We start from the raw sequence: 27607 nt of genomic DNA on the forward strand, positions 1-27607 counted from the left end.
ATCCAGTGGATATTTGTGTTCTATTCAGAACTGTATTTTATACGTTAAAGGTGCACACAATTTGGCAAAATAGTGAATGAAAAACATACACAGCTGATCCTTTCCTAATCTAGGCTTTACTTGCCCGTGTCCACCAGGTTCCAACCTTCCTGGACTAAATTTCACACCTGAAATACAGACCCCCCCAAAAAAAGCACAACACTTAGCCTAGTTAAGGCCTGCCCTTTCACATAATTAATGAGGTACTTGGGGCGTGAAAAGAGAGTTGGGGTAGGGGTAGGGGAATCTGTAATGAGGGTTGTCATCTGTGAAAATATTATGGTTCGAAAGATTTAAGCACTTACTGTTAATCTTAAATAGATTACACATTATGTCATTGGTGGATTATTTAAAAGACATGTGTATCATTATTTCCTTCTCCAACTGCCACGAAAAGGAAGAAACTTGCTAACAGTATACGTGTTTACAGCTATATCTACATGACTAAGGCCAATACACAAGTTGATATATACCTTCAATACAGCACTACTGGATCAGGCAAGAACTCAGACTGTCTCCATCCCAACCATTCATGGCGATGAAGTAATCGATCTATGTTAACATTGAACATACATACCTCAATACGAATATTTGTGCAGGTTGATTCGTATGATTCTCAGCTACTGTGGTCAGTGATGGACCAGTCCAGCAATAGTCCACCATAATCCCATAACACCAGTCGGGCATGAATACCCACATATCCTCATGGCCATGTCATCTGTCACCGTCCACCACTGGGTGTATAAGATGTTTCAGTATGAGATACTTGTCCCAGAGGTGTAGATCCCTTTGCATCTTAGGGCAAGTTATAATTACACTCTGACCTAACCACAGCCTTTAACCGTTACAACATGGCTTGTCATTCTCGGATGAAGAAAATAGGCAACATGAAAGACGAAAACATTTTTTGAAACAATTACGTTTCTGACATCAGTCGGCTAAACATTGACTTTATCTTGGGCATATCCAAGTAATACACTAGTAGTTTATATAGTTAGTGAGGGGCACTGTCATGGGCAACTTCGACGTTCTACATGATGATCTGTGCAGTTTCCATTGTCGAGCGATGAAATACGGGAAATCAAAGCCAATGCAACCAAAGCCAATGCAACCAAAGCCAAAGGCGTAACCAAAGTCCAGGCATAGGTGAATTTCTTCTATGATCGCTTTAAACAGTATTTGCGGCATGCAGGAGCACTTCTCGCACAAAGGGCGTAAACCCTGTTGGTCGTGGAAACTGAACGGTCACTAGACATAAATCTCACGAGAAATTCCAAGATTGACGTCGGCACAACGAGAACGGGCCACATGAATGTCACAAATGGGTGCTTCCAACAAGGACACTGGCTTGCACAAGACAAACCGTGATTCAGATGTTTAACCGTTTCAACATGGCAGGCTAGACATGTGATCGGACCAGTGGTGGACTTCCCAGACTCACAACACCCAAAGAGGATCCCAGTCTGCAAGTAATTCACCTAGACAACCGGATGTTGACGGTGACTTCATCAGCAGCCATACCATTAGGTCTCGAGTGAGCTGATTCACAGAGACAAGACGACTTCGTGCTGCTGCCATTTGGGCCAACCTACCCCTACGTGGAATGGCCGTGACCTTCCAGCATGGTAGAAACCATCTGCAGTGGTCATAACAACATCTAACAGCTTCTAAAGCTGTTTTCCCCATATACAGATTGTTTTATAAGAACAAGTTCTTGTCTTTTGCATCAGCATGTAACATTTTCGATGGTAAAGTTGCACCTATTTTATTGTATGCATCGGAAATATGGGGCCTTCAATATTACGACTCTATTGAAAAGGTGCAGACATCCTATTTCAAACGTTTTCTGTGTGTTGGTAAATTCGCAGCGAATAAGGCTATACTAGGCGAAATTGGTCGTACCAATATATTTGTTATAAGTAGATACAGAGCTATTAAATACTGGATTAAATTGGTTAGAATGAGTGCAAATAGGTATCCACATCAGTGTTATAACATGTTGAAAGATCTAGACGACAGGGGTAAAAGGAATTGGGTTTCAGATATTCGTCTTTTACTGTTTGCTTATGGGTACTCTCACGTATGGGTATATCAAAATGTTGGAGACGAGAAATTGTTCCTGTATATGTTCAAGCAAAGATTAACAGATATTTACATTCACAATTGGCAAGGCAATGTACAAGCATCACATTTTTTGAGTAATTATAGTCTTGTAAAATTAGGATTTTACACTGAATCGTATATTACATACCTGTTCCATAATAAGACGTTACTGAAGGTATTTTGTAAATTTCGAATCTCCCTGCATAATTTGAATGTGAATGCAACCAGACGAAACAAAGACGCAGAAAGACAGCACACTTTGTGTGACCACTGTAACACAGGACATGTCCAGGATGAATTTCATATGTTACTGCAATGTCCAGAATTTGATGATCTGAGAATAAAGTATTTAAGATTTCTCAATGGCAACTATGTATGTAAATCTCAAATGGTAAATCTACTTAATTCACAAAATAGACATACCGTCAAAGCAATAGCAGAATTTTTGAAATGTGTACTTTCCAAAAATGCTCAAAACAGTGCCTAAATGGACCCTTTCTACTTTCTTACCACGTGACAACAAACGTGTTGTAACAACAATTGTAACATGGGCCAGTTGGCCAATATTACTGAATAAAATCTGTCTGTCTGTCTGTCTGTCTGTTTATTGGTACATTAACATTGGTACTGTTACAATGGTACTTTGTTGTTAAAAGGCGTGTAGTGCAGCGTGGTTCAACGTACAGATTAGTTCAACGTACAGATTGGTTCAACTGGTTCAACGTACAGATTGGTTCAACGTACAGACTGGTTCAACGTACAGATTGGTTCAACGTACAGATTGGTTCAACGTACAGATTGGTTCAACTTACAGATTCCATTTCATCAAAAGGTTTATTTTTACCCTACTGGAAGTAGCACAACCTGTGTACTTTCTTTTGCTCGTCAGTTTATAAACATACAAACAAGACAAAATAATATGTACACCACCCGGCCAATAAGGCCTATGAGACATAAACTGTCAGCAAGATGACTGAATAGGATTAGATCTAAGTGTTCACAATTGTGGAATATATTACGAAGTGTAAAAAACCAACAACTCCAGCTTATATGGTACACGGCGAAAACACTAACAGTAACAGCTGCGACTATGGGCACAGCTAAACTATCATTTTGCATAATGATTTTAACCTCTAAAGATGAGATTCCTAGTGAATTTCTAAAGAGTCTAAGGGTCCTCAGCTTATATCCATTTACTTGCCCAGTGTCCTCCAAATGTCCTGTAATCAAAGTTGTGCATCACTGACTTTCAATGTAAGAATGATTGTGTGAAAATCACTAGAAGAGAACTGATACATATCTATAGATGGGATCCCAAGAGGGTTAAACATGGTACTAACCCTAACCCATTTGGCTGGGACATGCCACAAAAACAAGACTGGGCTGAGCGATTTGAGGCACATGAAGAGACATGACGCGATCCGTTCAGTGAAGCCCAAGCGTACCTTACTGGCAATATAACCGCTAATAACTGGACCTGGAAATGTCTATGCGTCGACAACCACACCAAGATATGCCGGAAAACTACTGTCATCACAGGAAACATGCTGACGTTTTTATTCGTGTCACCAAAACAATATACTTATATGAATAATATAAATACTTGAAAAGACAAACACACACACACACACACACACACACACACACACACACACACACACACACACACACACACACACACACACACACACACACACAAATAAAAAATAAAATAAAAATAAAAAATAAGATAAAAATTTAAAAAAAAAAAAAAAATAATAATAACATCCATCTTTCAAGCGGTTTAATATCAGGACTGAGTTTTGATAGCGTCAATACATTGTGGGTCCGACAGATTGATTAGTGCAAGCGGTTATTTTCAGAATTGAGATGTTTTCGTGTTTTTCCCCTTCTGTTGGTGGTGGTGTGGTGTACGAATATGAGCCAGATACATGTGCTCTCAGTAACCCGCCACTGCCGACGCCACGTCTGATAGCAGTCATGTAATCAAAACTCAGTGATAATGTTCGTAACTTGCAACCTGGATTTTCCTTGAAAAGCGCACTTATCAATGTTTTTAGGGTAATAATCCTCACCCCCGGCTGACATGTTGTTACACTGAAATAGCCGCAAACACGCAGCTGTGTTCCGAGTGAACTGTTTTTGAAACTGTCCCCATCCCCGCCCCCTCGACTGATATGCCATTTCAACAATTAGGCACCAGGGATCCGAGAAAGCAAGCGTAGGTAACTTAATTCAGCATTCACAGTCATCAATGACCTCAGCAGTACTTGCCCATGCTGATTAGTGGGAAACAGGACCCGATCAAGAAAATACTACATATTGCTAGCACGTGACTCCAGAGTGTACAACACAATGATGAGTAAGGTACACTAAGGAGAAGAGTTGACGAGCATCAACTGGTTGTTAGTAAATATCTCACGGTTAATTTCACACGATCTATCCCACAAGCCTGAAGATGTACACCCTTCCTGCTTCTCTCTCTTTTCTATTGTCAAAGGGTAGGAAGATCCGTTATTACCAGTTATTACTTATGCTATATAAATGTCAACAAGAGCACACAACATGGGTATCCCACTTACCAGTTACAGAGAGGGCGTCTCTCTCCCTCCCTACCAGACTGAACTGAAGGAAGCGTGCATTGCCAGCAGTCAGCACAGAGCACTGGCTGTACCATCGATCGGCGTCGAAGGCCGTACTAGCGGAGAGCGCCTGGGTAGACACTCGCTCAGTTGGCTGACTCCCTCTCAACAGTCCTTGCACTCCCAGGAATGCTGGTACACCAACGGACCAGGTTGGTCTGCAGGGCTTGGAGGTTCGGCCTCCACCACGTGGCCCCGTTCCTATTGTGTGTCAACTTCATCGTTGGAATACTACCTGTGAACGCCAAAAATATCATAAAGATTGGCTACCTGACTGGGTCGGAACCCCCACAGGATTCTTTCGTGTTGTACAAGCGGCCTGGCAGCTTCATATCGGGAGCCTTAACTTATGCCATTGAGGAAGTGAACAACGACTCATCAATTCTTCCCAACTATACACTGGATTATGTTATTGCCGAAACACATGGGAATGAGAGAAAGAGCATCGAGGAAACTGTTTTATTACGGGAGAAGAATATTTCTGTGTATCTCGGCCCTCAGGAAACGTGTGTCCACGAGGGCAGAATAGCGGCGGCTTTCAATTTACCCATGATATCTTACGTGAGTATACTAGTTACTACTTCATTTTCCCTTCTTACTGATAGCTGTGACTACGCTGTGCTCACATCATGTGTACGTTAATACACATTACTGACTAACCTGGATTCATATCCTCTGAAAGTTTATGCACATTGCTGTTATCATACAGGCGCTAGTTATGTTTGTTATTGTCTGATATATAACACGAGATTTGAGCCTGCAGGAGCCTAGTCATGTTTGACTTTGTTACACGAGATTTGAGCCTGCAGGAGCCTAGTCATGTTTGATTTTGTTACACGAGATTTGAGCCTGTAGGTGGCTAGTCATGTTTGACATTGTGACGCGAGACTGAGCATACAGGAGACTAGCCGCTTCCGAATGCAAGATTCCAGTCCAGAGGACGCATATTTGCAGTTTTACCCACTTACATAAAGGCTGTCTGGGTATATAAGTGTCCTCGAGGGAACAATAAGCGTCCGTAAAACTGAATTTCAAAAGAAAACTTGCTGCCCTAAACATTCTTCTGCTGGCAACGTCAGTGCACTAGCTCAAGGATGAATAATTATGTTTCAAACACGAGAGCGTTATATTGCCCATTCACTTTTCTTCAAGGCATGACCACATTGCATTTCATCAAATCAGTTGCACTGTCTGCAAACAAGGCTGACTCTTACTAACTTACTCTCTTTGTACACGAGCTCTAACTTTATTTCCAGTAACTGTCAGTGATCCAGTTGAACAGAGCCCCGCCATTATTCTAGTTAAACTTCTAAATGCCAACAGCTGAGGATAATATGGAGAGCCTGACTGGAGAGAAAGTTCAGTCGAATTAAGCGTAATGCGCTATACTATCACAGCCACTAATAGTTGTGTATGACAAATTGTGACCACCAGCCTCCTATCGACTACAGCGACGGAGACATGCCTGACATTTCACGGTGCCATATTTACCACTTGTACGTCTATATAAAACTCCCACTTAATTCAAGTTGAATATTAAACTAGTTGACATGTGGTTGAAGAGAGCAGTCATGGACCCCGTGAATATATATCTCACGCCGTCCCCTGCTGCAAGATGTTGATATTGAACTGATCGTCATGTGATGATAAGATTCCAATATACTATTGTGCTGCACAACACACAAATCTGATATTGTCGGTGTTACCATCGATCCTGATCCTTGTGTGTTTATATGGTCACTTAGGCCACACCAGCTGTCGCGTCTCTAAACCCAGCCACAATAAGGGTTCTTCACAGCGACTAACTGCACCTCGGAGCTGGTATGTGATTATCGTCTGTGACAAACCATATCAGTACTGTGACGTCCGTGGATGACACGACTCATTAGAAGTGTAAACTTAGTCGACTCATTAGGAGTGTAAAGCCAGCTGACTCATTAGAACTGTGAATATACTTTTGGCTCATTAGAACTGTAAATATGGTTGACTCATTACAACTGCAAATATTTGTTTATCTTTGTTTGTATTTACGTTTCCATTTCCCTATTGATGTTTACATGTACACATATAAGAATGCGTACAAAATATTGAACATAGTGTATATGAATTGAAGCTGTTGCAGGTTTGACTGTGTCTTTTGACATGCAAGGCATAAATCATTTTATATCACATATGTATTGTCTGAAATTTACAATACTTACAATATTTAAATATTTAGTCCATAGTAAGTCTAAAAATAATGTGTGGACCAAAATGCACAGAATTTGGGCGGATCATTATTTGTAAAATCAATACTTTTTCAAATCTGATGATATCTTAACATTTCTTTTTGAATACATATATTTTCCCCTTTTCTGTTCATAATGTAGATATTTTATTTCACCATTAAAAGCTGGTATTTATGGAGATTATTACACCAGCAAGAGAGTCATACACCTTATACGAAACGAGTTGAACATTTGCGCGAGTTTCGGAGAAGTCATCTTACATACTTGCTCGAGCATAATAATGTCTTTACTGTCACTTTTTTAAATGTACATTTGTGCAGTAAAATACGGCAAGCATATGTGGTGGCCTGCTTCATTCACGTCACGTTCACATGTTCAAAGACGTAGCATACGACGAAATATCACTGGTTGATAGGCAAAAGGCATTAGAAACAAGGGTTGATTGGCAAATGGCACTAGAAACAATGGTTGATAGGCAAAAGGCATTAGAAACAATGGTTGATAGGCAGAGTCATTAGAAACAATGGTTGATATGCAAATGCCACTAGAAATAATGGTTGACAGGCTAAAGGCACTAGAAACAATTGTTGATAGGCAAATGGCTCTAGAAACAGTGGTTGATAGGCACTGATTTTATTTCACCATATTAGTGACAAAATGGGTTATTATTCTTTCCCTTGAGTCCAAAAATATTACTTCCTAGGGGTAAATTAATGTATCATTCAGCTTTTATAGCCATTTAGCCATCTAGCTACACTTTGCTTGAATGTGTAAAATCACAACACAATGTATAACAGTGTCAGGCGCCTGTTTACAACAGCTACACAGAGGTGAGTCAATGCATCCAATCTTTAGCAAATAGTTAGAACAGTAAATATTGTTGATTCATTACAACCGTATATATTTTTGGCTTATAACACCTGTGAATATTACAGAATCATTACAACTGTAAATATTGTTAGCTCATAGCAACTGTAAATGGTATTAACAAACGCAAACAATCTTACTTCATGAGAAGTGTAGATGAAGTTGCCTCATGAGAACTGTAGATGATGTTGCCTCATGAGAAATGTAGATGATGTTGCCTCATGAGAACTGTAGATGATGTTGCCTCATGAGAACTGTAGATGATGTTGTCTCATGAGAACTGTAGATGATGTTGTCTCATGAGAACTGTAGATGATGTTGCCTCATCAGAACTGTAGATGATGTTGTCTCATGAGAACTGTAGATAATGTTGCCTCATGAGAACTGTAGATAATGTTGCCTCATCAGAACTGTAAATAATGTTGTCTCAAGAGCACTGTTGATGATGTTGTCTCATGAGAACTGTAGATGATGTTGCCTCATGAGAACTATAGATACTGTTGTCTCATGAGAACTGTAGATGATGTTGCCTCATGAGAACTTTAGATGATGTTGCCTCATGAGAACTGTAGATGATGTCTCATGAGAACTGTAGATGATGTTGTCTCATGAGAACTGTAGATGATGTTGTCTCATGAGCACTGTTGATGATGTTGCCTCATGAGAACTGTAGATAATGTTGTCTCATGAGAACTGTCAATAACGTTGCCTCATGAGAACTGTAGATAATATTGTCTCATGAGAACTGTCAATAACGTTGCCTCGTGAGAACTGTAGATGATGTTGTCTCATGAGAACTGTAGATGATGTTGCCTCATGAGAACTGTAGATAATGTTGCCTCATGAGAACTGTAGATGATGTTGTCTCATAAGAACTGTAGATAATGTTGTCTCATGAGCACTGTTGATGATGTTGCCTCATGAGAACTGTAGATAATGTTGTCTCAAGAGCACTGTTGATGATGTTGTCTCATGAGAACTGTAGATGATGTTGCCTCATGAGAACTGTAGATGATGTTGTCTCATGAGAACTGTAGATGATGTTGTCTCATGAGAACTGTAGATAATATTGTCTCATGAGAACTGTCAATAACGTTGCCTTGTGAGAACTGTAGATAATGTTGTCTCATGAGAACTGTCAATAACGTTGCCTCGTGAGAACTGTAGATAATGTTGCCTCATTACAATTCTCAATGATGTTGTCTGTAAATATTTTCGTCAAGGTGAATAATTAGGAACCTCAAATGATTTTTGACTTTGAAATCTAGCGGCCAGTTATATGAATTGTGTTATGTGAACTGAACGTGTTTGGATGCAGGGGGCTTCTCAGTAAGTCGTTACTATGTGATAGTGTTGTGAGAACAACTCTCAACATGGTCAAACACGTGATTGTTGAATGTGATGTACCGTAGGCCAGTTCATGTTGATTGAGATGTACTATATGTTTGTTCTAATGAAATGAGTTGTATTGAAGGTCTGTTCTCGTTGAATGAGGTGTGGTGTGGGTCTGTTCGTGTTGACTGAGCTTTATTATATATCTACTCTAGTTGAATGAGATGTACTGTAGGTCTGTTCGCGTTGATTGAGATATACTACATGTCTCTAGTTGAATGAGATGTACTGTAGGTCTGTTCGCGTTGATTGAGATATACTACATGTCTCTAGTTGAATGAGATGTACTGTAGGTCTGTTCGCGTTGATTGAGATATACTACATGTCTCTAGTTGAATGAGATGTACTGTGGCTCCGTTCATGTTGAATAAGATGCACTGTGGGTCTGCTGTTGTTGAATGAGATGTACTGTAGGTGTGTACATGTTGACTGAGATGTACTGAACGTCCGATCTTATTGAATGAAAATGGCAAGACGAGCTAACCTCTTCACTACCTCTGGAGGAGGTCACAGTATATATATTTAGCTGATGGTTGTCACGTTGTTACATTTGCCTTGCGGGTGTCACACTGTACAAGTAAAGTGCGTTTGACTCAAAAGCGGACCGATGAATCGCAATCTAACTCGAAAACTGATAAACAGAAAATACTCAATGAAACGCTGGTCAGAACTAAAACACAATACCAACTATGTGAGTATTTTGCAGAATTTTTATCTTAAACATAAAAAAGTGCACAAATGCAGACAAAGTTTTTGATTCATTGCTGTGCTGTCTCCGTGCTGTGCTGACCTGTGCTGACTGACCCTTTCTCTGCACTCCTCCCTCGTAACAAATAGTGAACTGGGTCAATATTTTTTGATAGTTTGTTAAACAACATTTTTTATTTTTGGGACAAAAATTCTGCATAAAACTCACAGAGTTACAACACAAAACATTATAAATATAACACACGATACAAACAACACAGGATGAATCACACGATACAACACAATACAGGGTATAACAGAACAGAACATGCACAAAACGCGAAAACAAGATACAACACAGCACAAGACAGGGACACAAGATGCAACATAATGCAAGACACGGAAATAAGACACAACACAATACAAGAAACAAGACACAGTACAACACAATGTACAGACACAAGATACAACAAAACAAAAGACATGTATGTTCCGACTGTGATGCATGCTGAAGCGCCTCCAGTAGTAAAGTGACGCTAGTGCATGCTACACGTCCAGTGCTGACGCTGACGCATGCACCACTCTATGAATGGGTGATTTACGACTTGCAGTAAAGAAAAGTTTTTGATCGTTGTGTTCACATCCAGCCCAGCCCAGATTTCAATTACGCACTGTAATGCAGCCAACTGAAAGCGATCTTTCGACCGATGGCAGATTGGAAATGGAATGTGGTATCGTTCAGGTGACGGACAGATGGTGTCAGTTGATATAAGAACGTTTGACGACACAGTTGATGCGCCACAATGAACAGTTAACACAGTTGATAAACTCAAAACAGCGATATTCCGGAAGAGACATTGTAGTGCCCCCGTACTAAAGCACAGAAGTGATATAGTCACTCCTTCCTACCTTGTGACGTGGCAGTGGACAGTATTTAAAACAGAAACTATGGCTGCAGCAATAAAATCACGTGTTTTCAACTAGCAGCAAAACTGGTGAAGACTCCGAAGCAGGCCGAGGAGGGAAATCCGGGTGAAAACATTGTTCTTTTCACAATCGTTAGGTTTAGCATGAGAGTGAAATACCCCGACAAGGTTCTCCCCCAAAATAGTAGCATACATTACCCAGTATTACATTCCTGACAACAAATCGCAGTTACGATACTATGTTAATCTGGTTACAAACAATGTCATCGCATATACCATTATAATACATTCAGTTTCGAAACATTATAGTTCCATAGTGGAATTATTGTGATAGATTCACTCTCATGGCGTGGCAGTTCTATTGCATTACAGCGGTATCCAACTACTTCTACATTACGGGGATAAGTTCGTTCATTCTTTCCAGGACCGGTACGTTACTGGGAGAAAATCCATGTGTGTCCAAGTACCGATGCAGTATAGTGATAATAAAAAAAACCCAAAGGTTGTTATATTTTCAAAAGTATATTGTAAGAAGAAATACTTTCACGTTAATTGGTACATTTTTGACATCTGTGTCTGTATATCTGCAATTATTGAATATCCGTATCTTGGTGTACTTTTCACAGGTAATGGTAGGTTTGTTGGGACAATCAAACACCCTTCTGTACAAGCTAATAAGGCAATGCTTGTTATCTTCAAAAGCATTCGTCAACTTGATTTCGCCAATTGAAACTGTTTGATAATCTTGTTAAACCAATCCTGCACTTTGGCACCTAAGTGTTGGGGTTTGAAAATGTTGCCAACATCGAACATGTCCATCTTAAATTTTGTAAATATATTTTGAAAGTGAAACAGTCAACTCCAGATTTTATGATATACGTTGAATTAGGTAGATACCCCGTCAGTACATCCGTTAAAGTCAGAATAATATCAAACTCGGCCAAAATGTTAATTTTAATGACAAATTAAATACTATCTTTTATCATGTCATGTACAATCTATAGTCTTCAAGTGCTGATTATAAATTTCCGTTGTTGTCAAGTGTCACGCGTGTCATCCACGATACGGGATTGTAATATATTTGGTTCAGCCAGTCTGTACCTAGCATTGTTTGGGCTAAAAATAATGTACAGTTGACTCTAATTGACCAGTTTAAGCAGTTACGGTGGCGCTTCGACTCATCGAAGGGTTATTACTATGTAATGAATAAGGATTCTTTATTTTTAGAACCTTATTTGTCACAACTACCTGATTACCATAGACACTGGTTAACTAAATTTAGAACTTCAAACCACAGATTGCCCAGTGAAACAGGACGTTGGTACGTCATCGAACGATGCCATAAAACGTGCCACCTGTGTGATAAGTTCACTCCTATTGCGCGCGAGTACTGTGATAAGTTCATTCCTACTGCGTGCGAGTACTGTGATAAGCCCACTCCTGCTGCGGGCCAGTACTGTGATTATTCCACTCCTATGACGTGCCAGTACTGTGATTGGTTGATTTCTATGCAGTGTTATTAACGCTGATATAACTGTATGATGCATGTAGATGGTAGGGTTAACCCTAACCCTAACCCTGATATAACTGTATGATGCATGTAGATGGCGGGTTAACCCTAACCCTAACGCTGATATAACTGTATGATGCATGTAGAGGGTTAACCCTAACCCTAACGCTGATATAACTGTATGATGCATGTAGATGGTAGGGTTGACCCTAACCCTAACGCTGATATAACTGTATGATGCATGTAGATGGTAGGGTTAACCCTAATCCTAACGCTGATATAACTGTATGATGCATGTAGATGGTAGGGTTAACCCTAATCCTAACGCTGATATAACTGTATGATGCATGTAGATGGTAGGGTTAACCCTAACCCTAACCCTGATATAACTGTATGATGCATGTAGATGGTAGGGTTAACACTAACCCTAACGCTGATATAACTGTATGATGCATGTAGATGGTAGGGTTAACCCTAACCCTAACCCTATTTGTCTGCAGACTAATGACCTGTACGTATATGCACATAACGCTGCCGACTGACTACGGATGTCGATGGAACACTGATAAGTTGGGACGTCCAACAGATTGCACATGCGTGCAGATAGTTTCAAAATTGTCGTGTACTGCACTGTTACAGTAGTGGAGATAATTCTTATCATATGAATGTCTGCAACATTTCGTCTGCAACACCGAGGCGTGTCATGCCACTGGGCTCCACACCCCGATAACGACATCGTCTACATTATATTGTAGAGCAGTCACGGCATGTAATCCCATGTCACAAAGATCACATATACCATGAGTCCATAAAAATGAATGTCCAGCTTGTCTCAGATACTGTTATGCTACTTCTGTTTAATACCTATCACGCGTTCCACTCGTATGAACGGAATTAGATAATGCTTAAATTTCGCAAGTAGTTAATCATGAGGTGGAATCATGTTTAGATGCAACCTGAATGACGTCCATGTTGCCGTGTAACTGACTGTCCGGAATCAGGTGTTACAAACACAGATGCACTAACTGACAGTCACAGTCATAAAATCACAGATGATTGGTTAACGCGACTGGTACATGCCATGCTACCGGAGTAGCACTCTGGTCTCTGTCTAGACCCTGACTGTAAGTGGCATGCGTCCGTGTCAATTACTCACCTCAAAGATCTGCTAGAGCAAAGGTGATGTACACGTATATCATAATATAATAGACCTGGAACGTGCAGATCAAAGCTGATTTGTACCACAATTTAATAGACCTGTGACATGCAGATCAAAATTGATTTATGTTTGCAATATACAACCGCCTGGCACCTTGTAAGACCTCAAGGGTGATATCACCGCAGCTTAAACAGTACACCTTACCTTCACCTACATCCTCCTACATATCACGTCGGTGTGCCATTATATCTTTGTCGTGACACGTCGGAGGAAATTACTTTCCTGAGGGGAATGACAAAACGTCAAAAGTCGGATGGAAGAAATTGAAAAAGGAAAAACATCTAAATGATCCTTAATTCCTTCAAGGCAAACTTAGAGATTTAGACAGAAAGGAATGATAGTGAGGCAAGAAAGATAAATTAATGAAACAATAAATTTACAAGCGAGTGCACCCAATGGCTCTCACGAGAACGAACCCAGCAAAGAAAAATGAAAAGATTTTGAAACTGTTGTGGTCTACACTCGTCAGCTGGAACCCCGAGGAACCGTGTACATGATAGAACAGTGTCACCAGTGTTTCATGACGTCATACTTCAAACTGTAATTAGAAACTCCAAACCTAACACATAACAAGAGAGTGATGTTATTCGAAACCTGCAATGGAAACTTTCCGTTTGTGTCAAAACACACACTATCACTTCTGTTTCATTTCTGTCATGGACACAACGGATGGTCTGGTTTGGTTGAGTAATACCTCTCGAATAGATAAGTGAGTTGACAGATCCTAAAAACTTTGGCCCTGTAACGTGTCAGTATACACATATCTACTGGATGTTTTACAGAGCTGTATAACCATACTGCTCTTCTGATGACACTGCTTATATAGAACAGAAAGGGATGTAGGGATTGCAAGGTCAGTTGTTGGTTAAACGTTACACCTTCAGACTTAGTACCGTTACCTTTAAGTGTTTACGTAGACGAAAGGAAAGCTGATGATTGTTCCACATGGAACAGTGTTGAGGTCATTGGAAAGTGTTGGCCTCTCCGAGTGACTACCACTTGTATTCAAGGTACTGACTTCAGGTCCCATTGCTGTTAGAAGAGGAACATTTCTGAACGATTTAGCCTAACCTTTTGCTTTTGTCTTCAGCCCAATGCAAAGAAGACGGTTCTCACACAGGGCCTCCTCAGCACAGATCCCATGCATATCTTTTCACCTAATATATATGGCTGATATTTAACGTATTGCCATGAGAGATGCCACGTTTAAAATCTCCTTGTCGTGTTGTTTTCCAACGACATTGACGTGTCCTTTGGGCTCAACAAATGCTGCACTCCTGAGCTACAAAGTGGAAAGATAGAGGAAAGAGGATCAGTCAGTGTACTTGGGGAGGGGTTATTGACTAGCTTGTATAAGGACAAACCTGTGTGTATTAAAGGATGCACGTTAGAGACAAATCCCAGAATGACATCTAAACATAGGACAGAATACAAATGAAGAGAATGTGGGGTTCAGAACAGAACGCAATAAGTCAAACCGGCCCTCCCGCTTCCTGTTGGTCTTGGTGAGTCAATGAAAGAGGAAACTGCGGGTACTGGTACCATCGCAACGAAGGCTCATATATGCACGAACCCTCGACCTTCTTCCAGTCCTCTATATTTATCAGTTACGACGGAATGCCACTGGTCAGACGTCAAAGTTGTTCAGGACAGAAATTCATTGTGCCCTTGTTGCAGTCATATACTGTTGCGATCTGGGATTTACCCTCTACGATAATAAGAATAAAAGGCTGCGGGCATGAGGTGAACTCGTTTATTCCCCGGCCGGTAGATATCTGTTGATATCACTGGACATCCCTGTGGTTGACAGGGGAGTGTTGTAACAGGCAATCCACCCGTCGATAGTACAGGATTATTGATACATTGTAAGTAGAGTGTTCAGTATCTGGTTTTGCTGTGGACAACAGAAAGAAAGAATAACTTGCTTGCCCTATGACCCTGTAATGGAATGATCCCAAACAATCAGAGCATTAAACACATAACATACTACTTGCTGACAAATACTCATTGTGAACACAATGAACGTCTGTTGACCCAAAACAACGCAGATGTATTATACATTTTGATAAAAATAACGCAACACATGAAGTTAGTATAAATGCCTTTATTTCAACCTATTACAATGTTTTTCTAATCTAATGATGCATGATGAAAAAAAGTCAGTCTATAGTTTTTCGAAAAGAGCCGAGGACGTAGTCCACAATCGGTGTCAGTGATATTGATGCTATTGATGATAGTTCGGTACTGATAGACACAAATAAATGTCAACCAAGCATACAGCAACGGCTCGGTACTTCAAAGGAATGTTTTCGGAAAACTGCTGCCAAAACGTGTAAATGTGCATCACAGTGTAAATATATAGTTATTGTAATGAATTTAACGTGACTGGCACAGACAATAATCAAGCGACATGGTGGCGTAGTTCTTTCATTTTGTTAGCCAAGCTTGCGTGGCCATACACAGCTGCAGACGTATTCAGCAAACCTACATCTGTGGCTACAATAAAATTGTTTATATCCTTGAATTTCCTATCCATGTGAAATTGTCCGGCACAAACTGGTGTCAGGGGTTTGGTGAGAAACCAATCTGCTGACAATCTGTGGACAGTCGCGGAGCTGCAGCGTTAGGGAGTGTACGTATACGCATCCTTCGAACAAGGTGCTGTGGATTGGAACAGGCAGCGCTTAATGGGAGATGTCCCATTCCCTGTCGGGGCCGTGTGTAACAAGGACAAAAGTAGGGAGCTGTAAATTAGACTGCACATGCACCATCATTTGCTATCGTTATTATTTTTAATCGGTAAAACTGACATGCGTGGGAACCGCATATATAAGCCAACAAAGTGCTCCTTGCGCTCATTAGCGTAATAATCCGAGCAATAGGAAAAACAAAAAAATAAAAAGAGGATTGAAAGACACTGTAGTGGATAATTCATATAATCCCACATATCGACCGGTGTGTATGCAAGCGACACAGTTTATGAAAGCCAGAAGACACAATCGCTGGCACCCAGTTATTGTCTCTCATAAACTCTGAGTGAAACATCACTGACATAGCTGTGACGATTTGCAGTATTTGATCAATAGGTCGAGCTAAATTGTTTGTAATATCTGGGTGAGGATTTCTGACGAAGACTTTTATTTTTCACATATGATTGAGACACGTGGCAAAGCTTCTAATAAAGTGTTTTTCCTTAAACATACACAATCAGACAGATATTCAGAAATACTATTCATTCATATTTGCATTGAATTACAGAAGATCTAACAACGATGTATTTTAGTTTTGTGAAATTTCAGGTCAAATTACCCCTTTGGTGATATATCGGGGAATAAATTCCTGTGCTGAGTTAAGAGAAAATCAATCAGCTAGAACCAGTTTAATGCTTGCCATGATTTATGAATAGTGTATCTGAACAGATCACAGTCTGACATGGATGCGTCAGTAAACCTTCCAGAGATCATATCAGAACAAATCAGGTTCTGCTGTAGAATACCCTCAATATCAGTCATACGTCAGGTGTGGCTGTAGAATACCCTCAATATCAGTCATACGTCAGGTGTGGCTGTAGAATACCCTTAGTGTCAGTCTTCCATGAGGTGTGGCTTTAGAATACCGTCAGTATCAGTCTTCCATGAGGTGTGGCTTTAGAATACCGTCAGTATCAGTCTTCCATCAGGTATTTTTGTAGAATACCCTCAGTATCAGTCTTCCATCATCTACTGTGGAATATCCATATTTCAGGTTGGTGTGTATGTATAAAGTGGTATATATAAAAGGTTGTTGTCACCTGCTCAGGATCTGGAGTTGCCTTACAACGCTGGCCATGATGCGTTGTATCGGAAACTGAGCTCTCCAGTTTTGTTATTTCTTTGGGAGTAACTTAAGTGCACAGTGTTTCAAGCTACACCCTCACTCAATCACTGCACACAACCCGGTAAATGAATTAATTTGCCGTGTGTGATCATTCCTTGGGACAGTAAATAGGTCTCCACCGACTAGGTCTCCACCGACTAGGTCTCCACTGACTAGGTCTCCACCGACTAGGCACCGACTAGGTCTCCACTGACTAGGTCTCCACCGACTATAACAAACCAGTGTGCATTTTTTGTGAGAATCTGTGTCGCGTGTGTGTGGCGTAGGTCATGAAGAGAAACTAGACCTACACACCTGCATGACTAGCGGCGCTCAGACCTCTGTCCCCACCCAGGGTCCCAACTTTACCCACCCAACCATTCAGGTTGTGTACCAGGCTACAGGCTTGCCAGAATGTTACAGCTACATGCACTGTACATAGAATGTTCCGTCGATCAATATAGTTATTTCATCATAGATGTTTAATGAAGTCGTGTAGTATTCATACAAGTAGCAGCTAATCAGGCCACCACGTGTCCCCCGGGAGCAGTCAGGTCATACAACATGCACAGATCGGAAACTGGGTTACTGGTTAAATGTACGAACGCCCAGCGCATTAACTGAACGGGTGAATAAAACCAGTTTCCCACCATTAAAGCTAACTCGGTTGTAGAAATACACCGTATCCCTTTCTCCCACTAAACACTAAAATGATTTGTATCTAAATTTGAAGACAAATCTACCCTTTTACATGTAAGGCCTGGAGAGAGTTGTGTCGTGACGAGTGTCCCTCTCAAGAGACCGGCCCTGCAGCTAATGGGTTCAGAGGGAATTTGACTGTAATTTGACTGGTCTAATGATGATGGGATAACACTTCATAAAGGTAGAACATCTCTGCCATGACATATATCCATCAAAAGCGACTACTGATCAAATTTACCTAAGAGGTTTTTTGAAGATGGATTCATGAGGCTAGCCATAATTGAATACCTGACGCTTATGTGAGATCAGCGAAGGTCTAGGCAGGGGATATATTGCCTGCACTTCGTCTCCATCCCTCTGACATAACTAGATCTAGGCAGGGGATATATTGCCTGCACTTCGTCTCCATCCCTCTGACATAACTAGATCTAGGCAGGGGATATACTGCCTGCACTTCGTCTCCATCCCTCTGACATAACTAGATCTAGGCAGGGGATATACTGATTGTACTTTGTCTCCATCCCTCTGACATAACTAGATCTAGGCAGGGGATATACTGATTGTACTTAGTCTCCATCCCTCTGACATAACTAGATCTAGGCAGGGGATTTATTGCCTGCACTTCGTCTCCATCCCTCTGACATAACTAGATCTAGGCAGGGGATATATTGCCTGCACTTCGTCTCCATCCCTCTGACATAACTAGATCTAGGCAGGGGATATACTGCCTGCACTTCGTCTCCATCCCTCTGACATAACTAGATCTAGGCAGGGGATATACTGATTGTACTTTGTCTCCATCCCTCTGACATAACTAGATCTAGGCAGGGGATATACTGATTGTACTTTGTCTCCATCCCTCTGACATAACTAGATCTAGGCAGGGGATATACTGATTGTACTTCGTCTCCATCCCTCTGACATAACTAGATCTAGGCAGGGGATATATTGCCTGCACTTCGTCTCCATCCCTCTGACATAACTAGATCTAGGCAGGGGATATATTGCCTGCACTTCGTCTCCATCCCTTTGACATAACTAGATCTAGGCAGGGGATATATTGCCTTCACTTCGTCTCCATCCCTCTGACATAACTAGATCTAGGCAGGGGATATACTGATTGTACTTTGTCTCCATCCCTCTGACATAACTAGATCTAGGCAGGGGATATACTGATTGTACTTTGTCTCCATCCCTCTGACATAACTAGATCTAGGCAGGGGATATATTGCCTGCACTTCGTCTCCATCCCTCTGACATAACTAGATCTAGGCAGGGGATATATTGCCTGCACTTCGTCTCCATCCCTCTGACATAACTAGATCTAGGCAGGGGATATATTGCCTGCACTTCGTCTCCATCCCTCTGACATAACTAGATCTAGGCAGGGGATATACTGCCTGCACCTCGTCTCCATCCCTCTGACATAACTAGATCTAGGCAGGGGATATACTGATTGTACTTTGTCTCCATCCCTCTGACATAACTAGATCTAGGCAGGGGATATACTGATTGTACTTTGTCTCCATCCCTCTGACATAACTAGATCTAGGCAGGGGATATATTGCCTGCACTTCGTCTCCATCCCTCTGACATAACTAGATCTAGGCAGGGGATATATTGCCTTCACTTCGTCTCCATCCCTCTGACATAACTAGATCTAGGCAGGGGATATACTGATTGTACTTTGTCTCCATCCCTCTGACATAACTAGATCTAGGCAGGGGATATATTGCCTGCACTTCGTCTCCATCCCTCTGACATAACTAGATCTAGGCAGGGGATATACTGATTGTACTTCGTCTCCATCCCTCTGACATAACTAGATCTAGGCAGGGGATATACTGATTGTACTTTGTCTCCATCTCTCTGACACAACTAGATCTAGGCAAGACATATGCATTATCTGTGCTTCTTGCCTCTGAACCTCAGTTGGTCGATGGAACTGCCAACTGGCCAACAACCTACCATCATAACATTTCCCCTCCCTCAAAGCCAGCATCGCCATGATTTCCTGGAGAAGATATCACTAACGATGTCATAGGCGATTTTCTGCGACACTTTCGAGATGCCTTCTTCCGCAGCCCCGTGTACTCGGCGTTATTGAGAGCTCTCTCAGCCTGTTGCGAGCAGATCTGTCGGTAGCTGTTACCCTCTCTGGAAAAGGAGGAAAAGGTGCTTGTTTATGCTTCACAATTGATAGACTCGAGACTAGTTGCGCCTTACGGGGTTATATGAAAGTGGGCAGAAAACGGTGAACGGCGCGACTCGGGCTTCTGGCGGTGTCCTTCTTATACCAAAGCGGAAGAGCTGTAAGGGCATTCAACACCAAGGTAAAATAATTGTCCCCGTTAGATTGCCCTCGTGCCCCAGATTAGCATTGCAGCTGTTTGCTTTCTTAACAAAGTATCTGTGAAAGAGACTGTGATGACTCACGGAGTTGGCATGTATCTGGCCAAATCAGGAATCTTCCTGCTACAAGAACGTGGCACCAGGGAGTGCATGTTAAAGTGTACCCAGTCGCTCTACAATTTCCTCATGATCAAACCAATCGTTTAACCACAGGTGCTTCTAAGGAATTACCACTGTTCTCATATATAAATGACTCCATGTCTTACTGATTGACAGCATGCATCTTGTCCACACGGAACTGATGCAACATGTCCCGCCGGTCGTCAGGAGTTGGCGGGAGCAATGGATACACGGGACTTGTAGAAGGGATGGGTACAGGGGGTGGGCACAGTTTCATAACCTCATTAGATGGACTGTATCGATGGAGTTGGTTGCTAGATGTCTTCAACATTCACACCTCCGAGGGTTTTATATATTCTCTTCTACCCCAGACAATGGAGGACCTTGATCCATTAGGGTCAGCAACTCTCCCGCGGTAGAAATGACGGTATCATTTGTATAATGTTTCTCTTCTAATGAATGTGCGAAGAACTCTGACTGTGCCAAATCTGATGAATATAGTATGGATATGGTGAATATGCCTAGTAAACGACAGTTGTACATAGAGAGAGGACGGCAATGACCCAGACGCTGTGTGCATGCGACGTATAACCTTCACCTGCTGTTACATAAGCATATTCTTGGCCATTAGTGCAACCTTCAGGGAGGACGTCCACCAGTATATCTTGCCATCTGATGAAACAGACTGTGCCTTCATAGGAGGGTAATACTTTGACGGCGTTGTTTAGAATCGTGATCATGAACACTCATCCCCGGTTGCAAATCGCTCTACAAGTTCCGAAGGGTCTGCTTACAAACGACGCCAATACCCACGGGAGACGATGAACCTCTAGTGCCCAGCGCGCTGAAACATTCGCCATGCACAGTTCATTACTCAGGATGTTCACAACTCTCAACAGAGAATATTAAGTTCCTTTCATACCAACAGTTGCTGGCTGGTTGTGTATTTGGTACCAGTGTACATGCCCAGTGTTGTCGTGTGCAACGTAAAACAATCACCCCTCGTAACGCAGATGAAACGGGTTGCTATCGGCGTGGTCTGCATCCTGCGGAGATTGCGTTCTGCGTGTGTTAGTTATAAATGTGCTTTAATGTTCAAGATCACATCAATACCTAATGAAGATATGAGGAGAGAGGAAATCCTTTACGGAAATCATCTCGGAATTCAGGTAATTACAGTCGGCGATGGTCAGATGAACTGCCCCAATTGAAGCCCAACAATGCTCTTTAATCAGCTCGATGCAATAACTTCCTTATTACTTCACTAGGAATACGCTGCCGCCCACAGTCCGTGCATTGCACGGTTGTTTAACGTACGGCCAGCTGAGACTGGAAATGTGACAAATGCTCTGGCATTTTCTATGTTGTATCAGACAATTGCGACGGTGTCCACAGCGCCGATGATGATTGGTACATGTGTAACAAATGACCATAAAGGTTGCATAATATCGTCCTGATATACTGGTCATCTAATACGAGTGTTGTCAACCGTGACAATATCTACATACTTTGGAGTCGAATGACACCACTGACAGTGATGGTATCTACATACCTTGGTGTCACCACTGACACTACTGTGTCGTACGTTACGGTATAGAACAACTCAGTACATCTCAGTATGAAAACAACTATGTACTAGATGGAAGCTGTACTGATGTTTGGGTTGCGGGACTGTAGCCAAGATGGAAGCTGTACTGATAGTTGCGTTGTGTGAATGAGAACAAGATGGAAGCTATACTAATAGTCTTGTTGCGGGACCTTAGCCACGATGGAAACTATACTGATGTTTGGGTTGCGGGACTGTAGCCAAGATGGAAGCTGTACTGATGGTTGGGTTGCGTGATTGAAGCCAAGATGGAAGTTGTACTAATGGTCTTGTTGCGGGACTGTAGCCAAGATGGAAGTTGTACTGATGGTTGGGTTGCGTGATTGAAGCCAAGATGGAAGTTGTACTAATGGTCTTGTTGCGGGACTGTAGCCAAGATGGAAGTTGTACTGATGGTTGGGTTGCGTGATTGAAGCCAAGATGGAAGTTGTACTAATGGTCTTGTTGCGGGACTGTAGCCACGATGGAAACTATACTGATGTTTCGGTTGCGGGCCTGTAGCCAAGATGGAAGCTGTACTGATGGTCTTGTTGCGTGATTGAAGCCAAGATGGAAGTTGTACTAATGGTCTTGTTGCGGGACTGTAGCCAAGATGGAAGCTGTACTGATAGTTGGGTTGCGTGATTGAAGCCAAGATGGAAGTTGTACTAATGGTTGGGTTGCGGGACTGTAGCCAAGATGGAAACTATACTGATGTTTGGGTTGCGGGACTGAAGCCAAGATGGAAGCTGTACTGATAGTTGGGTTGCGTGATTGAAGCCAAGATGGAAGCTGTACTAATGGTCTTGTTGCGGGACTGTAGCCAAGATGGAAGCTGTACTGATGGTTGGGTTGCGGGACTGAAGCCAAGATGGAAGCTGTACTGATAGTTGGGTTCCGTGATTGAAGCCAAGATGGAAGTTGTACTAATGGTCTTGTTGCGGGACCTTAGCCACGATGGAAACTATACTGATGTTTGGGTTGCGGGACTGAAGCCAAGATGGAAGTTGTACTAATGGTTGGGTTGCGGGACTGTAGCCAAGATGGAAGCTGTACTGATAGTTGGGTTGCGTGATTGAAGCCAAGATGGAAGTTGTACTAATGGTCTTGTTGCGGGACTGTAGCCAAGATGGAAGCTGTACTGATGGTTGGGTTGCGGGATGGAAGCCAAGATGGAAGCTGTACTGATGGTTGGGTTGCGGGACTGAAGCCAAGATGGAAGCTGTACTGATAGTTGGGTTGCGTGATTGAAGCCAAGATGGAAGTTGTACTAATGGTTGGGTTGCGGGACTGTAGCCAAGATGGAAGCTGCACTGACGGTTGCGTTGCGTGATTGAAGCCAAGATGGAAGTTGTACTAATGGTTGGGTTGCGGGACTGTAGCCAAGATGGAAGCTGTACTGATAGTTGGGTTCCGTGATTGAAGCCAAGATGGAAGTTGCACTAATGGTTGGGTTGCGGGACTGTAGCCAAGATGGAAACTACACTGATGTTTGGGTTGCGGGACTGAAGCCAAGATGGAAGCTGTACTGATGGTTGGGTTGCGCGATTGAAGCCAAGATGGAAGTTGTACTAATGGTCTTGTTGCGGGACTGTAGCCAAGATGGAAGTTGTACTGATGGTTGGGTTGCGTGAATGAAGCCAAGATGGAAGTTGTACTAATGGTCTTGTTGCGGGACTGTAGCCAAGATGGAAACTATACTGATGTTTGGGTTGCGGGCCTGTAGCCAAGATGGAAGCTGTACTGATGGTCTTGTTGCGTGATTGAAGCCAAGATGGAAGTTGTACTAATGGTCTTGTTGCGGGACTGTAGCCAAGATGGAAGCTGTACTGATAGTTGGGTTCCGTGATTGAAGCCAAGATGGAAGTTGTACTAATGGTTGGGTTGCGGGACTGTAGCCAAGATGGAAAGTATACTGATGTTTGGGTTGCGGGACTGAAGCCAAGATGGAAGCTGTACTGATAGTTGGGTTGCGTGATTGAAGCCAAGATGGAAGTTGTACTAATGGTCTTGTTGCGGGACTGTAGCCAAGATGGAAGCTGTACTGATGGTTGGGTTGCGTGATTGAAGCCAAGATGGAAGTTGTACTAATGGTCTTGTTGCGGGACTGTAGCCAAGATGGAAGCTGTACTGATGGTTGGGTTGCGTGATTGAAGCCAAGATGGAAGTTGTACTTATGGTCTTGTTGCGGGACTATAGCCAAGATGGAAACTACAATGATGTTTGGGTTCCGGGACTGAAGCCAAGATGGAAGCTGTACTGACAGTTGGGTTGCGTGATTGAAGCCAAGATGGAAGTTGTAGAAATGGTCTTGTTGCGGGACTGTAGCCAAGATGGAAGCTGTACTGATGGTCTTGTTGCGGGACTGTAGCCAAGATGGAAGTTGTACTGATGGTTGGGTTGCGTGATTGAAGCCAAGATGGAAGTTGTACTAATGGTCTTGTTGCGGGACTGTAGCCAAGATGGAAGTTGTACTGATGGTTGGGTTGCGTGAATGAAGCCAAGATGGAAGTTGTACTAATGGTCTTGTTGCGGGACTGTAGCCAAGATGGAAACTATACTGATGTTTGGGTTGCGGGCCTGTAGCCAAGATGGAAACTGTACTGATGGTCTTGTTGCGTGATTGAAGCCAAGATGGAAGTTGTACTAATGGTCTTGTTGCGGGACTGTAGCCAAGATGGAAGCTGTACTGATAGTTGGGTTCCGTGATTGAAGCCAAGATGGAAGTTGTACTAATGGTTGGGTTGCGGGACTGTAGCCAAGATGGAAAGTATACTGATGTTTGGGTTGCGGGACTGAAGCCAAGATGGAAGCTGTACTGATAGTTGGGTTGCGTGATTGAAGCCAAGATGGAAGTTGTACTAATGGTCTTGTTGCGGGACTGTAGCCAAGATGGAAGCTCTACTGATGGTTGGGTTGCGTGATTGAAGCCAAGATGGAAGTTGTACTAATGGTCTTGTTGCGGGACTGTAGCCAAGATGGAAGCTGTACTGATGGTTGGGTTGCGTGATTGAAGCCAAGATGGAAGTTGTACTTATGGTCTTGTTGCGGGACTATAGCCAAGATGGAAACTACAATGATGTTTGGGTTCCGGGACTGAAGCCAAGATGGAAGCTGTACTGACAGTTGGGTTGCGTGATTGAAGCCAAGATGGAAGTTGTAGAAATGGTCTTGTTGCGGGACTGTAGCCAAGATGGAAGCTGTACTGATGGTCTTGTTGCGGGACTGTAGCCAAGATGGAAGTTGTACTGATGGTTGGGTTGCGTGATTGAAGCCAAGATGGAACTTGTACTAATAGTTGGGTTGCGGGACTGTAGCCAAGATGGAAGCTGTACTGATAGTTGGGTTGCGTGATTGAAGCCAAGATGGAAGTTGTACTAATGGTCTTGTTGCGGGACTGTAGCCAAGATGGAAGCTGTACTGATGGTTGGGTTGCGTGATTGAAGCCAAGATGGAAGTTGTACTAGTGGTCTTGTTGCGGGACTATAGCCAAGATGGAAACTATACTGATGTTTGGGTTGCGGGACTGAAGCCAAGATGGAAGCTGTACTGATAGTTGGGTTGCGTGATTGAAGCCAAGATTGAAGTTGTACTAATGGTTGGGTTGCGGGACTGTAGCCAAGATGGAAGCTGTACTGATGGTCTTGTTGCGGGACTGTAGCCAAGATGGAAGGTGTACTGATAGTTGGGTTGCGTGATTGAAGCCAAGATGGAAGTTGTACTAATGGTTGGGTTGCGTGATTGAAGCCAAGATGGAAGTTGTACTGATAGTTGAGTTGCGTGATTGAAGCCAAGATGGAAGTTGTACTGATAGTTGGGTTGCGTGATTGAAGCCAAGATGGAAGTTGTACTAATGGTTGGGTTGCGGGACTGTAGCCAAGATGGAAACTATAGTGATGTTTGGGTTGCGGGACTGAAGCCAAGATGGACGTTGTACTGATAGTTGGGTTGCGTGATTGAAGCCAAGATTGAAGTTGTACTAATGGTTGGGTTGCGGGACTGTAGCCAAGATGGAAGTTGTACTGATGGTTGGGTTGCGTGATTGAAGCCAAGATGGAAGTTGTACTAATGGTTGGGTTGCGGGACTGTAGCCAAGATGGAAGCTGTACTGATGGTCTTGTTGCGGGACTGTAGCCAAGATGGAAGGTGTACTGATAGTTGGGTTGCGTGATTGAAGCCAAGATGGAAGTTGTACTGATGGTTGGGTTGCGTGATTGAAGCCAAGATGGAAGTTGTACTAATGGTTGGGTTGCGTGATTGAAGCCAAGATGGAAGTTGTACTGATAGTTGAGTTGCGTGATTGAAGCCAAGATGGAAGTTGTACTGATAGTTGGGTTGCGTGATTGAAGCCAAGATGGAAGTTGTACTAATGGTTGGGTTGCGGGACTGTAGCCAAAATGGAAACTATAGTGATGTTTGGGTTGCGGGACTGAAGCCAAGATGGAAGTTGTACTGATAGTTGAGTTGCGTGATTGAAGCCAAGATGGAAGTTGTACTGATAGTTGGGTTGCGTGATTGAAGCCAAGATGGAAGCTGTACTAATGGTTGGGTTGCGGGACTGTAGCCAAGATGGAAGTTGTACTGATGGTTGGGTTGCGTGATTGAAGCCAAGATGGAAGTTGTACTAATGGTTGGGTTGCGGGACTGTAGCCAAGATGGAAGCTGTACTGATAGTTGGGTTGCGTGATTGAAGCCAAGATGGAAGTTGTACTAATGGTTGGGTTGCGGGACTGTAGCCAAGATGGAAGCTGTACTGATGTTTGGGTTGCGGGACTGAAGCCAAGATGGAAGCTGTACTGATAGTTTGGTTGCGTGATTGAAGCCAAGATGGAAGTTGTACTAATGGTCTTGTTGCGGAACTGTAGCCAAGATGAAAACTATACTGATGTTTGGGTTGCGGGACTGAAGCCAAGATGGAAGCTGTACTGATAGTTGGGTTGCGTGATTGAAGCCAAGATGGAAGTTGTACTAATGGTCTTGTTGCGGGACTGTAGCCAAAATGGAAGCTGTACTGATGGTTGGGTTGCGTGATTGAAGCCAAGATGGAAGCTGTACTGATGGTCTTGTTGCGGGACCGTAGCCAAGATGGAATTTGTACTAATGGTTGGGTTGCGTGATTGAAGCTAAGATGGAAGTTGTACTAATGGTTGGGTTGCGGGACTGTAGCTAAGATGGAAGCTGTACTGATAGTTGGGTTGCGTGATTGAAGCCAAGATGGAAGTTGTACTAATGGTTGGGTTGCGGGACTGTAGCCAAGGTGGAAGCTGTACTAATAGTTGGGTTCCGTGATTGAAGCCAAGATGGAAGTTGCACTCATGGTTGGGTTGCGGGACTGTAGCCAAGATGGAAACTATACTGATGTTTGGGTTGCGGGACTGAA

General features: G+C 42.6%; 1 protein-coding gene across 2 annotated transcripts in view; it reads left to right on the forward strand.

The window, feature by feature from the left end:
• The first annotated feature begins 4913 nt into the window (after positions 1-4913).
• The window catches only part of LOC137284627 (speract receptor-like), a 147131-nt gene continuing 124437 nt past the window's right edge, over positions 4914-27607 (forward strand). For both annotated transcript variants that reach the window (XM_067816518.1, XM_067816519.1), the window contains exon 1: positions 4914-5345. In XM_067816518.1, the coding sequence (XP_067672619.1) occupies positions 4914-5345 (432 nt within the window). The remainder of the gene's footprint in view (positions 5346-27607) is intronic.

Source organism: Haliotis asinina, chromosome 5 (genome assembly GCF_037392515.1).
Source record: "Haliotis asinina isolate JCU_RB_2024 chromosome 5, JCU_Hal_asi_v2, whole genome shotgun sequence".
Classification (NCBI taxonomy): Eukaryota; Metazoa; Mollusca; class Gastropoda; order Lepetellida; family Haliotidae; genus Haliotis; species Haliotis asinina.